The 15216-nt window shown below is 59.7% G+C and overlaps 1 protein-coding gene across 2 annotated transcripts; it reads left to right on the forward strand.

The window, feature by feature from the left end:
* The first annotated feature begins 202 nt into the window (after window positions 1-202).
* On the forward strand, window positions 203-15210 carry FLII (FLII actin remodeling protein). Of its 2 annotated transcripts, none has more exons than XM_042915076.1 (30): window positions 203-339; window positions 2024-2134; window positions 2443-2514; window positions 3715-3795; window positions 4095-4180; window positions 4310-4471; window positions 4766-4869; window positions 6920-7095; window positions 7182-7339; window positions 8155-8239; window positions 8656-8803; window positions 8975-9111; window positions 9310-9522; window positions 9811-9990; window positions 10637-10719; window positions 10853-10927; window positions 11154-11237; window positions 11354-11525; window positions 12070-12174; window positions 12265-12456; window positions 12648-12836; window positions 12925-13064; window positions 13167-13413; window positions 13565-13719; window positions 13835-13895; window positions 13982-14110; window positions 14194-14300; window positions 14394-14499; window positions 14619-14684; window positions 14769-15210. In XM_042915076.1, the coding sequence occupies exons 1-30, from the start codon at window positions 277-279 to the stop codon at window positions 14901-14903; spliced, it is 3822 nt and encodes a 1273-aa protein (XP_042771010.1). In that variant the 5' UTR covers window positions 203-276; the 3' UTR covers window positions 14904-15210. The 2 variants fall into 2 exon arrangements, with proteins under 2 accessions (XP_042771010.1, XP_042771011.1); XM_042915077.1 differs by having other exon boundaries at window positions 8978-9111.
* Window positions 15211-15216: the final 6 nt, after the last annotated feature.

Consider the following 15216-nt stretch of genomic DNA (forward strand, 5'->3'; position numbering starts at 1 on the left):
CGGGAGCACAGGGGGAGCCCGGACTTTTCGAGGCCTCTCGGGTTAGCGAACAGACGGGGAAACTGAGGCCCAGAGAGGTCTAACGCAGAGTGGGCGGGCCCGGCGCTTCCCCGCGGCGCGCCGCGTGCGCGGGCAGGCGAGGGGCGCGGCCCGGGCTCCGCCTGCCCGCGGGCCCGGGCGGGGGCGGGTTAAAAGGGCGGAGCCAGCGTTGGCCCAGCCCGCGGCTCGCCCCGCTGCCCCCCGCGCCCGGTACGGCCCCGCAGCAAGAGCGGCGCCATGGAGGCCACCGGGGTGCTGCCGTTCGTGCGCGGCGTGGACCTCAGCGGCAACGACTTCAAGGTGAGCCGGCCGGGCGTGGGGCCGGGCCTCCCTCCAGGCCGTCTCTTCCGCCCGGGCCCGCGCCGGTCTCTGCTTCCTGTCCCGCCCGCCTCCGGGCCCCGCGCCGCCCAGGACTGAGGACGGCCCGGGGTGGGGCTCCCCCCGGGCCTCGGGACCTTGCCGGGAACGGACCCCCGACGCCTCAGCTCAGGGCCCGCACGGGAAGAGCGAGGCCGGCCTGGGCCTGACGGACGCTTGGGGGCGGAGTCACGCCGGGGAGCGGTCTGGGGGCCCCCACCCCGCGTCCCAGACCGGGCGTCTGGGCCCCGCCAGGGCCCCGGAGAGTGGCCTGGGGGGCTGCGAGCCTCCGCTCCCGCCTCCCCGGCCCTCCTTCCCCGCCCCTCTGAGGTCATACGCCCAAGCCAGGCCCTGACTCATGGCCGGCTACCGGCTGTCGGCTGGCTGTCGGGGGCGGGTCTGGAGCACACTCATCACTGCCCTGTCCCTGCCACCGCCACCCCATCCTGTGTGGTCTTGGGCAAGTCACTTCCCCTCTCAGAGTCTGGGTTTTGTCATCCGGTGAAGGGACTGTAATGTAGACGCATGGATTAGTTGGTGTGGAGACTGTCAGGCTGATGTGCAAGGCCTTGGGGTGGCTGCCTGTCTGAGCAGCTGCTGGACTGGTAGACTGGGGCCTCGAGGAACTGGAGCCCAGCCTTCCAGCCAGTTGCTGGGTGAGGGGGTTCTAGAGGGTCCAGAATGAGGTGGGCAGTGCTGGTGACCAGAGGAGTGGGAGGAAGAGCTGGCCCAGCACAGGAGGGGTCAGTGAGCAAGCAGACTGACGCTGGGGTCAGTGTCGTGTCAGCCTGGATCTTCGGCACTGGGGGGGCCCAGGCTTTGACTAAGGTTGGGTTAGACCAGGGCTGAGGAGGCTGGCGGGTCCTTCCTGCATTTACCCACATGTGCACATACCTTTGACCCAGGGCCCAGGCGGCCACACCACTTTCCTCAGTCCCCATCCCTAGTGTCCTCACCTGAGGTCTCCATTGTCCTCTCCAGACTGGGAGAGTCCGAGTCACCAACTGAGAATGTGGCTCTAGGGGAATGGGGACACGAGCCGAGGGCGCTGAAGGCACGTGATGCCTCAGACTGCCTGCCATAAAGGCTAGGGGTACTGAGGCAGGCATTCGAATGTGGGGAACGAAGACATGAACAAGGCCTTGCACAGGGGGTTGGACCTTGGCAATGGCTTGTATGCCGATGGCAGGTTGGGGCACAGTCAGGGCCTTGTTGGAGCCTTAGGAGTCCCCCCATCTCTGGCGGCCTAGGTAGGGCCTGGAATGGCAGGCAAAGGCATTTGAGCCAAGCTAACCACACAACTGAGCACTGGGATGTCCCCTGGAACAAGCCATTTCCGTCCTGGCCCTTTGAGGGCTCAGAATCCAACAAGAGATCTTAGGCCAATAGCCATCCTGATAATTAGTCGGTCCTAACACTTTTATCATGAGGAGCTCTCATTAGCCCTGTTACATTGATGAGGAAGTTGAGGCACAGAGTGGCAAAGTGACTTGTCCAGGGTCACACAGCTGGTGAGAGGTGGCTCTGTTGCTCTCCCAAGGCTCCCATGCAAACGGGGGGACACAGAGGGTGGTGGAGCAGGGGCGCCCGTCATCCCAATCAGTCTCACCATGACACATACCCCCAGGGCGGCTACTTCCCTGAGAATGTCAAGGCCATGACCAGTCTGCGATGGCTGAAGCTGAACCGCACGGGCCTCTGCTACCTCCCAGAGGAGTTGGCAGCCCTGCAGAAGCTGGTAAGGGGCTCTGGGCAGTCAGGGAGGGTCCCTGTGGATTGGGCTGGGCCAGGTGGGCAAGCCTGCACAGAAGGCAGTCGACATAGAGGAAGATGCTGACAGCCATGAGATGGAGTGAGCACCCTGTGTTGGGAGGTATGCAAGAAAAGGCCGCCATGGGAGGGAGGGAGGGTGGGAGGCTGCAAGAGGTGGGCTGAACGTGTGTGGCTGAGGACCCCCTGGATGGTACAAGGTTCTGGTGGCAGTAGGGGGACTCTGTAGACACCTTACCCACACTGCTGAGCCTCTGCTCCCCCGTCCTGGCCCAGGAGCACTTGTCTGTGAGTCACAACAACCTGACCACGCTTCACGGGGAGCTGTCCAGCCTGCCGTCACTGAGGGTGAGTGCTGCCAGAGGCCATTGAGCTTGGGGGCTGGGGCCAGAGTCCAGCCAGTGGCGTGAGGGCAGGGCCAGACCCCAGGCTGGACCGGCACCTCTGCCCATCCTGTGTCAGACTCGGGGACCTGTTCCTAAAGGGGAAAGGACGTCGTAATCCGCTACATTAAGTAATGCATGGGGGGAAGAAATGTAAAAAACCCAAACTCCCACCCATTTTAGACAAATACAGTGAGAACAGTTGATACCAGCCAAGCACTGTTCCAACTCTTCCCTAATGGGTTTTTTTTCATATCGTCCTGACCTTCGCCAAGTTCACAGATGCAGACACTTGGCCACAGAGCCAGGTCACTTGCCCGAGGCTGAGGTCACTCGGCCAGGCAGGGGGAGAGCTGGGGTAGAGTGCGGTTTGGTCAGAGCGGTCCTCTCGCCCCTCTGCTCTCCGTGGAGCCTCTGACGTCCCAGAACATCAGGTCCCCATCCAGACCCTTCGGGCCTCGGTGAGGGTTTTTTCTGTCCAAGGCCAGACCCCTGAGCTGTTAAGAGCACAGCCTCTGGACTTGGGCTGCCTGAGTTCTAATCTGGGCCCTGCCACTTCCTGGCTGCATGACCTTGGACGAGGCCCCTTCCGTATTCTGGGGAGGGTTCCGTGGGTGACGCTGGGAAGGGGCAGTGTGGTGCTGCACAGACACGAAGGCTGAAGGAGAATTGGTCGCGGCCGGGTTGTGGCGTCGCGGCACAGTTCTCTGGCCTGTTCTCTCTCCCCCTCAGACTTTCTCTGCATGTCTGTAGATGAGGCTTCAGCCCCAAGAAGAGGAAAACAGACTTGCTCTCAGTCCACACTCTGATTTCTCTTTGGTCCAGCCCCCTTCCTCTGCCCTAGACACTCTGCCTCAGAGCTACGCATTTATCTCGCCCTCTGGACTTGGGAAGAAGAGGGATTGTTCAGTCAAAAGGGTTCCCTGAGCATGCTGTACTGGGCTCTAGGGCACATTTGAGCTGGGTTTTGAGGCGTGCATAGGAGCTCATCAAGGGGGGCTAGGAAGAACTCTCCAGGGAGAGGGACTATGAGCAAAAGTCAGGGTGGGACGGCACTTGAGCCTGGCCTCTGGTGGGTTTCCTGGGGAGGTGTCCTTCCCTGATCTCTCTGCTGCTTCCTGGGGGTGGAAGCCAGGAATCATGGACTCTCATGGTGTATCCCCAGGCCATCGTGGCTCGAGCCAACAGCCTGAAGAATTCCGGAGTCCCCGATGACATCTTCAAGCTGGATGATCTCTCGGTTCTGGTCAGTAGCTACCCACCCACCTGGCGCCTGTGTTGGCCCACCAGTCAGTTCTCCTCTGTTAGAGTGGTCTCCTCAGCCGCTGTTATACCATTTTATAGATGGAGAAACTGAGGCTGTAGAGTGCCTTGCCTGAGCTCATTCACGGAGTCAGATCCCTAACCTGGGCACCCTTCCTCTCGGGGTTCTGACTGTCTGCTTTTGGCCCTGAAAGCTCCTCAGCCACTCCTTCCTCAGTCCCCCATCTGACCCCCAAGGCTGGCCCTAACACCCCTGACCTGGCCTCGCCCGTTTCTACACAGGACTTGAGCTACAACCAGCTGACGGAATGCCCACGGGAGCTGGAGAACGCCAAGAACATGCTGGTGCTGAACCTCAGCCATAACAGGTGCCTGTCGGCTGGGGTGGGGGGCAGAGTCTGGGGGGGACTGCAACACGGGGTTGCATCCATCCAGGAGGGGTACGTCTGGCCCTGACGGCCCCTGCCTGCCCCACCCCCACCCCCACCCACCCGCAGCATCGACACCATCCCCAACCAGCTCTTCATCAACCTCACCGACCTGCTGTACCTGGACCTCAGTGAGAACCGTCTAGAAAGCTTGCCCCCACAGATGCGCCGCCTGGTGCACCTGCAGACGCTGGTGCTCAACGGGAACCCGCTGCTGCACGCACAGCTCCGGTGGGCGCCTCCTCAGACCACGCCCCACCCCCGAACCCACCCTGGGGAATCTGGCCTTGTCCCTCAACTCCCCCGTAGCCCTGGCCCTTCCTGCTTCGGGCCCCCACCACATCCCTGCCCCTCCTGTGTGGGCTGGGCCCCTCAGGCCCCATCTTTCCTAAGTATCAGGTCCTACCTCAGTCCTGAGTCCTGTCTACCCCACCCTACAGCCGCCCTTGACCTCGTCTTCTGAGACCCTCTCAGCCCCGTGCGCTTGGGCCTGCCCCCGGCCTGACCACCCACGTCTCCCTGCAGGCAGCTCCCAGCTCTGACGGCCCTGCAGACCCTGCACCTGAGGAACACCCAGCGCACCCAGAGCAACCTCCCCACCAGCCTGGAGGGCCTGAGCAACCTCGCAGGTTGGCAGTCCCTGGGTGATCTCGGGCTCTCGTCCCCTCCGGTCCCTTGCTTCCTTGCTCCCTTATGGAGGAAGGAAGGGATAGATCCTGCTTGTCTGCCCACCTGCTGGAGGGCAAAGGACGCGGTTATGTTAATGAGTAGTTCTTTCCTTACCGTGACAGCTAGTGGTAACACCAAATTATGAGCACTGGCTTTTTTTTTTTTTTTTTCTTTTAATTTACATCCAAGTTAGCTAGCTTATAGTGCAACAGTGATTTCAGGAGTAGATTCCTTAGTGCCCCTTACCCATTTAGCCCATCCCCCCCTCCCACAACCTCTCCACTAACCCTCTGTTTGTTCTCTGTATGTAAGAGTCTCTTATGTTTTGTTCCCCTCCCTGTTTTTATATTATTTTTCCTTCCCTTTCCCTATGTTCATCTGTTTTGTTTCTTAAAAGTCCTCATATGAGTGAAGTCCTATGATATTTGTCTTTCTCCGACTAATTTCGCTTAGCAAAATACCCTCTGTTTCCATCCACATTGTTGCAAATGGCAAGATTGCATTCTTTTTGATTGCCGAGTAATATTCCATTCTATATATATACTGCATCTTCTTTATCCATTCATCCGTCAATGGACATCTGGGCTCTTTCCATACTTTGGCTATTGTCGATAGCGCTGCTGTAAACATCGGGGTGCATGTGTCCCTTGAATCAGCATTTTTGTATCCTTTGGATAAATACCTAGTAGTGCAATTGCTGGGTCACAGGTAGTTCTATTTTTAGTTTTTTTTTTTGTTTTTTTTTTTTTTTAATTTTTTTTTTTCAACATTTTTTATTTATTTTTGGGACAGAGAGAGACAGAGCATGAACAGGGGAGGGGCAGAGAGAGAGGGAGACACAGAATCGGAAACAGGCTCCAGGCTCCGAGCCATCAGCCCAGAGCCTGACGCGGGGCTCGAACTCACGGACCGCGAGATCGTGACCTGGCTGAAGTCGGACGCTTAACCGACTGCGCCACCCAGGCGCCCCTATTTTTAGTTTTTTGACAAACCTCCATACTGTTTTCCAGAGTGGCCCCACCAGTTCTCATTCCCACCAGCAATGCAAAGGAGATCCTCTCTCTCTGCATCCTCGCCAACATCTGTTGTTGCCCGAGTTGTTAATGTTTGCCATTCTGACAGGTGTGAGGTGGTATCTCAGTGTGGTTTTGATTTGTATTTCCCTGATGATGAGTGATGTTGAGTATTTTTTCATGTGTCGGTTGGCCATCTGGATGTCTTTGGAGAAGTGTCTATTCGTGTCTTTTGCCCATTTCTTTGCTGGGTTATTTGTTTTTTGGGTGTTGAGTTTGATAAGTTCTTTATAGATTTTGGATACTAACTCTTTATCTGATATGTCATTTGCAAATATCTCTCCCATCCCGTCAGTTGCCTTTTAGTTTTGCTGATTGTTTCCTTTGCTGTGCAGAAGCTTTGTATCTTGATGTGGTCCCAATAGTTCAGTTTTGCTTTTGTTTCCCTTGCCTCCGGAGATGTGTTGAGTAAGAAGTTGCTGCGGCCAAGGTCAAAGAGGTTGTTGCCTGTTTTCTCCTCGAGCATTTCGATGGCTTCCTGTCTTACATTTAAGTCTCTCATCCATTTTGGGTTTATTTTTGTGTGTGGTGTTAAGAAAGTGGTCCAGGTTCATTCTCCTGCATGTCGCTGTCCAGTTTTCCCGATGCCACTTGCTGAAGAGACTGTCTTTATTCCATCGGATATTCTTTCCTGCTTTGTCAACTATCCATTGGATATTAGTCGGCCATACATTTGTGGGTCCATTTTTGGGTTCTCTGTTCTGTTCCATTGATCTGAGTGTCTGTTTTTGTGCCAGTAACAAGCACTGGCTTTATGGCTAGACTCAGCAGTATGAGGAAGTCTTTCCACATGGAGAAACTGAGGCCCAGAGAGATTAAGTCACTGGCTTCAGGCCGCAGAGCCTGGAGGCAGTGGAGGTGGGGCTCATATTAGGGCTGGCTGCCCCTGGAGCGGGCTGCGGGGGCCCCAGCTGATGCACCCCACTCCACACCCCAGACGTGGACCTCTCCTGCAACGACCTGACGCGGGTGCCCGAGTGCCTGTACACCCTCCCCAGCCTGCGCCGCCTCAACCTCAGCAGCAACCAGATCTCGGAGCTGTCCCTGTGCATTGACCAGTGGGTGCACGTGGAGACCTTGAACCTGTCCCGCAACCAGCTGACCTCACTGCCCGTACGTCCGGGCCTAGGGTGGGGAGAGGGAAGGCCGCCCCGGCTCCCGCCCCTGACTCCCGCCCCCCGCCCGTGTCTCCCCTCTAGTCAGCCATCTGCAAACTGACCAAGCTGAAGAAGCTGTACCTGAACTCCAACAAGCTGGATTTCGATGGGCTGCCCTCGGGCATCGGCAAGCTGGCCAACCTAGAGGAGTTCATGGCCGCCAACAACAACCTGGAGCTGATCCCCGAAAGCCTCTGCAGGTGCCGGGGCGAGTGGGGGCGGGGAGACTTATGGCATAGAAAACCCCAGATCCGTAGTCAGAACCCCCCCTGCAATCTCTGCCCATCATGCAACACGGATGGGTTAACTTGGCTTTGTGGGTCAAGACCCACGTCCTGTGCCAGCATGAGTTTGGTCTGTCTCCTTCTGGAGGTCACTGTGTCCACTGGCATGGCCTCCTCAACACTCTGAGAAGTCCTTCAGGCAGAGAACAGAGGACCCCTCAGCAGCTTCCAAGCTAATTTGAGGACAGAGTATGGTTTGGCTTTTTTTTTTTTTAAGTATATTTGTTTATTTTTCAAGAGAGAGGAAGAGAGCACAAGTAGGGGAGAGGGCAGAGAGAGGGAGAGAGAATCCCAAACAGGTCCCGTGCTGTCAGTGTGGAGCCTGATGTGGGGCTCCGTCTCACAAACCGTGAGGTCATGACCTGAGCTGAAATCAAGAGCCAGACGCTTCACCGACTGAGCCACCCACGTGTCTCCGAGAATGATTTTTAGTGTCCTGTTGGTCACGTGCAGGAGCCTTTAACTCTGCAGAGGGCCTCTTTGAAAACTGCTGTTGCGTAGAAGCCACTAGAAGATCTTCCCCGTCACGTAGCTTGAGGAGACTCCAGTCCCACTTGCTTTAGCCTTTCCTGCCTCTCTCGGCCTGTTTAAACCCAGTGGTTTCGTAACTAGCTGGGCTACTCAGTGCCTCTGGTCTCACCCGGCTCCCCGTCTCTGGGTCCTGGAAGTTTCCCTGCCTCCCCCGCAACCTCCTCTGTCACCTCCCTGAGGCTCCGGCTCTGTCCTCACAGGTGCACAAAGCTGAGGAAACTCGTCCTGAACAAGAACCGCCTGGTGACCCTCCCAGAGGCCATCCACTTCTTGACGGAGATCGAGGTCTGGGCGGGCCGGGGCCAGTGCCAAGAGGGGCCTGATGGGGAGGGCGGAGGTGCAGACAGACACCCCCTCAGGAAAGAGCGCACAAAGCAGTGTCACTGGGGTGGGGACACCCAGCAGAGGCCCCCTGGAGCGGCGGCAGGGCCACAGTTGGGAGAAGGTGAACCGCATCCCCGTGTCCGTCCGTCCCGTGCTGGATGGCATCGTTTTAGCCCCATGACCAGCCTGCAAGGTCCCGTTTCACAGATGGGAAAGCCAAAGCCCGCGAGGGGCGGCCGCAGAGCTGGGATGAGAAAGAACCCCAGCCCCCGCCCTGGACCTCTCAGCGCTAGCGGCTGCCGAGAGCGACAGACGGGGGTGGGCGTGACGGGGCGGTAGATCTCAGGCCCACCACCTCTGCTCACCCCGCGAGGCAGGTCCTGGACGTGCGGGAGAACCCCAGCCTGGTCATGCCTCCCAAGCCCGCTGACCGTGCTGCCGAGTGGTACAACATCGACTTCTCGCTGCAGAACCAGCTGCGGCTGGCAGGTGCCTCCCCTGCCACGGTGGCTGCGGCAGCAGCTGGTAAGCAGAGGAGGTCGGGCTGGTCTGGGAGCCGGGGGCATGCTTCTGCCGGCCTCAGCTTATCCATCTGCAAATTGGGTGGGACACACATAGCTTCTGGATCCTGCGAGATGGGGCTGGCCCCTGGTTGGCTGGGTGCCCGAGGGCCCAGCTATTTACTCCTCCCCTAAGCAGTAAGTGGGCCCAAGGACCCCCTGGCTCGCAAGATGCGGCTGCGGAGGCGCAAGGATTCAGCCCAGGATGACCAGGCTAAGCAGGTGCTGAAGGGCATGTCGGACGTGGCCCAGGAGAAGAACAAAAAACAGGAGGTAAGCCAGGTCAGGGGCTGGGAGGGGACAGGTGTCCCTGGGCTCTTCTCAAGACAGACTGTGTGACCCAGGCCAAGAGGGAGAGTGGGTCCCGGGTAGAGAGGACAACCCATGCAAAGGCCCTGAGGTGGGTAGCAAATAGAGATCTGCCTGAGTGACTGTGACGAGGCAAGCCATGCCTTGTGACCGTGACCCCAGGAAAGTACTGACGCGCGAGCCCCTGGGGGCAAGGCACGGCGCTGGGACCAGAGCCTGGAGAAGCCGCGCCTTGACTACTCTGAGTTCTTCACGGAGGACGTGGGCCAGCTGCCGGGCCTCACCATCTGGCAGATCGAGAACTTCGTGCCTGTGCTGGTGGAGGAAGCCTTCCATGGCAAGTTCTATGAGGCTGACTGCTACATTGTACTCAAGGTGAGAGTTGGGCGTGTTGTTGGGGGTTAGGCCCCCCCCCCCATAACCTTATCTTAGATGGCTCAGGGCCCCCAGCTCCACAGTTTTGTTCCTTGAGGCAAGCTGGGAGGGGGAGGGCTTTGCAGAGCAGGTGGGGTGGGGATGTCCTAGGCAGAGGTGTGACAGCTCAGCCCACCGTGGGAGTGGGGAGTCTGTGGCCGCTAGAGGGGCCTTTGGGGGGTGAGCTGGGAAGCCAGGACACCTTGGCCAGGGCTGACACGGCCTATGCTGCCCGCCGCCCCCCACCAGACCTTTCTGGATGACAGTGGCTCACTGAACTGGGAGATCTACTACTGGATCGGCGGGGAGTCCACGCTGGACAAGAAGGCCTGCTCTGCCATCCATGCCGTGAACCTGCGTAACTATCTTGGTGCCGAGTGTCGCACCGTGCGGGAGGAGATGGGCGATGAGAGCGAGGAGTTCCTGCAGGTGCCAGCCAGGGGGCGGGGCCTTGGGGGGGGTGGGGCCGGGAAGTGGGCGCGGCCAAAGGCTGAGGGCGGGCCAAGACCTCTGGCTCACACTGCCGACCCAGAGGTGTTAGGGGTGGAGACCGAAGGCAGTCAGGGGAATTGGGTGAGGCCAGAGGTGGGGAGCCTGGGCCTGAGGCCAAGAGAGAGCCGGGGAGCTGGGACCGATAGCGCCAAGGAGGCGGGGCCACGCGCAGGACCCTGAGTCAGAGAGCAGGGTTAGCAAGCTGTGCTGTCCTTTCGGCCAGCTGGCTACGTGGAGATGCCCATACACACGACGCTTTACTCCGCTCTCTTCCGTGAACCTGCTTGGTCCTGTGCCCTGACACGCGCGTATCTAGACATGCTGTGTGCGGCTAAACCTTAACAAGAGTGAACGCACCATGAACACATAGTTTTGTAGCTGGTAACGTTGAAATAACGAGTTTACGTTTATAGACACAGATCTTGTTCTTCTTTGTTGTTGTTTTGTTGAACTTCATCACGGATCTGTGGCACTTGATGCAGGGACGGGCAACTCTGCCCCCCTGACAGGAGGTATTTGAAGGAGGGCCGGGGGGCCGGGGGGGATAGCTCAGTGACAAGGGACCACACCCTCACACACACAGGTGTTTGACAACGACATCTCCTACATCGAGGGAGGAACAGCCAGTGGCTTCTACACTGTGGAGGACACACACTACGTCACCAGGTGAGGGGGTGTGTGGGTAGGTGGCACTAACCTGGACTCAGCTGGGAAGGGTTGGGGGAGAGGGTGTTAGGGCTAAATCGGCCCCTTCGTGTCCCTACCTCCCACCCCCTGGTCACTCTCGCTCTGCTGCCAGGATGTACCGTGTGTATGGGAAAAAGAACATCAAGTTGGAACCTGTACCTCTCAAGGGGGCCTCCCTGGACCCAAGGTAGGCACCCATGACCTGAGGTGGGAGTGCTTGAGCCCAGACCTCCTCCCCACTAGTGGGGGGCAGATTTGGGTTTTAGAAGAAGAGGCCTTCCAGCAATCCTTTTGACCCCTGTCTTACCGAGTTTCGTGGTACCCACAAGGGGGATAAACCCCATAAGGAGGGATTGGGGCCGGGTCTAGGGCATGAGGGCAGTTGCTGCCCACGTTCTGCCCCTCCCATCCAGGTTTGTTTTCCTGCTGGATCGAGGGCTGGACATTTACGTGTGGCGGGGGGCCCAGGCCACACTGAGTAGCACCACCAAGGCCAGGTACGAGGACTACGCCCTGCTGGGACATGGTGGGGAGTCTTCTGCAAAGACCGACTGCCACCTCTAAGAAGGGGTACAGGACTCACCAAGGGCTTTGCACACCACTCCCCCTCCAGGCTCTTTGCAGAGAAAATTAACAAGAACGAGCGAAAAGGGAAGGCAGAGATCACACTGCTGGTACAAGGTCAGGAGTCCCCAGAGTTCTGGGAGGCGCTGGGCGGGGAGCCCTCTGAGATCAAGAAGCATGTGCCTGATGACTTCTGGCCACCTCAGCCCAAGCTGTATAAGGTGAGCTGTGGTGCTGGGTGCAGGGCTGGCCTGACTTCCTGAGCCTCGCACCACTGTGGTGACTGTGGACTTGGGTGGGGAGAGGGTGCCACCTTCTGGACAGGAAATAGCCAGAGCAAAGGTCTAGAGGCTCTGAGTGAGGCCGTGAGAAACAGTGTTAGGGTGTGTGTTTCCAGGAAGGTGGGGCTAGAGAGAGGCTGCAAAGTGCCTGGCTTCCAGGGCTGAGAACCTGGCCTTAATTCTGCAGGTGACAGGAAGCCCGTGGGGGTTTTGCAAGCAAGAAAAGGACGAGTTAGAAGATTAGAAAAGACAGTAAGGACCTGGAGAGGGTTGGCAGGGAAAGCACCATTTAAAAGCCCTTCCACTGATAGAATGCCCTTAAAACACTGGTGGAGGGAGGAAACTAAGGTCCAAAGAGGAGCAGGCGATGGTCCTGAGCACCCACAACAGGGCAGAGGCCAGACTCCAAAGCAGGGGGCTGCTGGTGGGTTGGGCTCCTTCCCCCAGACCCTTCCCTGCCACGCCCACCTGTTCATCCTGCCAGGTGGGCTTGGGCCTGGGCTATCTGGAGCTGCCACAGATCAACTACAAGCTCTCTGTGGAACATAAGACACGTCCCAAGGTGGAACTGATGCCGAGGATGCGGCTGGTAAGACACACAGAGGGAGGAGGGCGAGGGAGCCAGGACCCCTCCGTGGTGGTGGCGCATCAGCATTGACCTCCAGCCTTTGCCCCGCAGCTGCAGAGCCTGCTGGACACGCGCTGCGTGTACATCCTGGACTGTTGGTCGGACGTGTTCATCTGGCTGGGCCGCAAGTCCCCGCGCCTGGTGCGCGCCGCCGCCCTCAAGCTGGGCCAGGAGCTGTGCGGGATGTTGCACAGGCCGCGGCACGCCACGGTCAGCCGCAGCCTGGAGGGCACGGAGGCGCAGGTGCGTGTGTACCTCTCGGGAGGGCGGCCTCTTACCGGCTATCCTGCCAGGCCCCGCCCCTCCGGCCACCAGGCCCCGCCTTCATTTCTAGACCACACCCCGCTTTTCCGGACCCCGCCCCCAAGCCACCCGACCTCTGCCTTAACCGCATCAGACCCCCACTCCAGCTGGTGTTGTCATCCCTTTGGCAGGTGTTCAAGGCCAAGTTCAAGAACTGGGACGACGTGTTGACAGTGGACTACACGCGCAACGCAGAGGCCGTGCTGCAGGGCCCGGGACTCACCGGGAAAGTGAAGCGCGACGCGGAGAAGAAAGAGCAGATGAAGGCTGACCTTACCGCGCTGTTCCTGCCCAGGCAGCCGCCCATGGCACTGGCGGAGGTGGGGGCGGGGCCCCGGGGGCGGGGCGGGGGAGGACTTGGCCCAGGACCTGCCCTGCCCGGTGGTGACTGGCGGCCGTGGCCTGCAGGCCGAGCAGCTGATGGAGGAGTGGAACGAGGACCTGGACGGCATGGAGGGTTTTGTGCTCGAGGGCAAGAAGTTCGCGAGGCTGCCGGAGGAGGAGTTTGGCCACTTCTACACGCAGGACTGCTACGTCTTCCTCTGCAGGTGCCAACGCGGCGCGCCTCGGTCGCCCGGCCCCTCCCCTGGGGCTAGGGGCCTCGAGCCCCCGCCCACCGCTCTCTGACCCCCCACCCCCATACCCCCCAGGTACTGGGTCCCCGTGGAGTACGAGGAGGAGGAGGAGAAGAAGGAAGAGAAGGAGGAGGAGAAAGCAGGGGCGGAGGGCAAAGAAGGCGAGGAAGCAGCGGCTGAGGCAGAGGAGAAGCAGCCGGAGGAGGACTTCCAGTGCATCGTGTACTTCTGGCAGGGCCGGGAAGCCTCCAACATGGGCTGGCTCACCTTCACCTTCAGCCTGCAGAAGAAGTTCGAGAGCCTCTTCCCCGGCAAGCTAGAGGTAGGTCTGTCAGCCCACCCCAGCTCCAGCCACCCCCCTCCCCCACCCCCGCACCTCCTGAGAGGGACTCAGACCCAGGGGAGGCTTGGCCTGAGGGGCGGGGTGGGGGGGGGGGTCCAAGGAGCTGCCCTTAACATCTCCACACCCCCAGGTGGTCCGCATGACACAGCAGCAGGAGAACCCCAAGTTCCTGTCCCATTTCAAGAGAAAGTTCATCATCCACCGTGGCAAGAGGAAGGCGGCTCAGGGTGCCCTGCAGCCCAGCCTTTACCAGATTCGCACCAATGGCAGCGCCCTCTGCACCCGGTGCCTGGCCCGGGCAGGGGGAGGGGGGCGCCAGGGGTGGGACTGGGAGCACGTGGTGGGCAGACGGGGGCCAGTGGCCAGCCGCACCTCCCTGCTGACCCCTCCCACTCCCCAGGTGCATCCAGATCAACACAGACTCCAGCCTCCTCAACTCCGAGTTCTGCTTTATCCTCAAGGTGGGTTGTGGGTGCGGCCAGCACTGTGGCTCAGGGTGGTGGGTTGTAGGCGGGACCTGACTTGAACCCCCTGCACGCTTCCCCAGGTTCCCTTTGAGAGCGAGGACAACCAGGGCATCGTATACGCGTGGGTGGGCCGGGCTGCGGACCCGGACGAGGCCAAGCTTGCGGAAGATATCCTGAACACCATGTTTGACGCCTCCTATAGCAAGCAGGTGACCAGGGCGGGTGGCAGGTGGGCAGGCGGTCGTGTGAGGGCCGACAGGGGACCTGGGCCAGACAGACGCTTTCCCCACAGGTCATCAACGAAGGTGAGGAGCCCGAGAACTTTTTTTGGGTGGGCATCGGGGCACAGAAGCCTTATGATGGTGACGCCGAATACATGAAGCACACTCGGCTCTTCCGGTGAGGCCAGAGCCCATACCTCTCCCCGCGCTCCCTCCTCAGTCCTGGCAGGCTCCTGCGACCCTCAGCCTCTCCCTGACCCTTGACTTCCAGGTGCTCCAATGAGAAGGGCTACTTCGCCGTGACCGAGAAGTGCTCTGATTTCTGCCAAGATGACCTGGCGGATGATGATATCATGCTGCTAGACAATGGCCAAGAAGTGAGCCCCCTGCCCCCCCGCCCATTCAAGGGGCCTACCCGCTGGTAGATGGGAACCCGGGGCTGGAATGGGGGGTACTCTCAGGTCCCGTGAGACCACCTGTCCTGCTGTCCCCACAGGTCTACATGTGGGTGGGGACCCAGACGAGCCAGGTGGAGATCAAGCTGAGTCTGAAGGCCTGCCAGGTGAGTCGGTGGTGGGGAGGGCCGGGGCTGGGCCTGGCGGTCCCGGTGCACCGCCCAAGACTCACGCCTTCTCCTGTCGGTCAGGTGTACATCCAGCACATGCGATCCAAGGAGCACGAGAAGACCCGCCGCCTGCGCCTGGTCCGTAAGGGCAACGAGCAGCACGCCTTCACTCGCTGCTTCCACGCCTGGAGCACCTTCCGCGAGGCCCTGGCCTAGGGTGGCCATCACCCGCCTGCAGTGCCCCCGCCGCGACCCCACGCCAGGGCGAGGAAGGGCCTCTGTCCGTCCACTGCCTGCCAGCAGAGGCAGCCCCTGCTCCAGCCACCACCCCCAGCGCCACGGTCCCCAGCGCCACAGTCCCAGCAGCACCGACGGGGAGACCCTGACCGGTGCCCTCAGGCGTCTGGGCACCTGGAGTCCCTCCCTCCTGAGCTCCTGTGTGACGCCTCCTCCCCACCAGGGATAAAGCAGGTGTGGCTGCCTTTTAAGAGATATTAAATGCTTTTATTTTCAATATTAAAAATCAGTA

This window comes from Panthera leo, chromosome E1, assembly GCF_018350215.1.
Source record: "Panthera leo isolate Ple1 chromosome E1, P.leo_Ple1_pat1.1, whole genome shotgun sequence".
Taxonomy (NCBI): Eukaryota; Metazoa; Chordata; class Mammalia; order Carnivora; family Felidae; genus Panthera; species Panthera leo.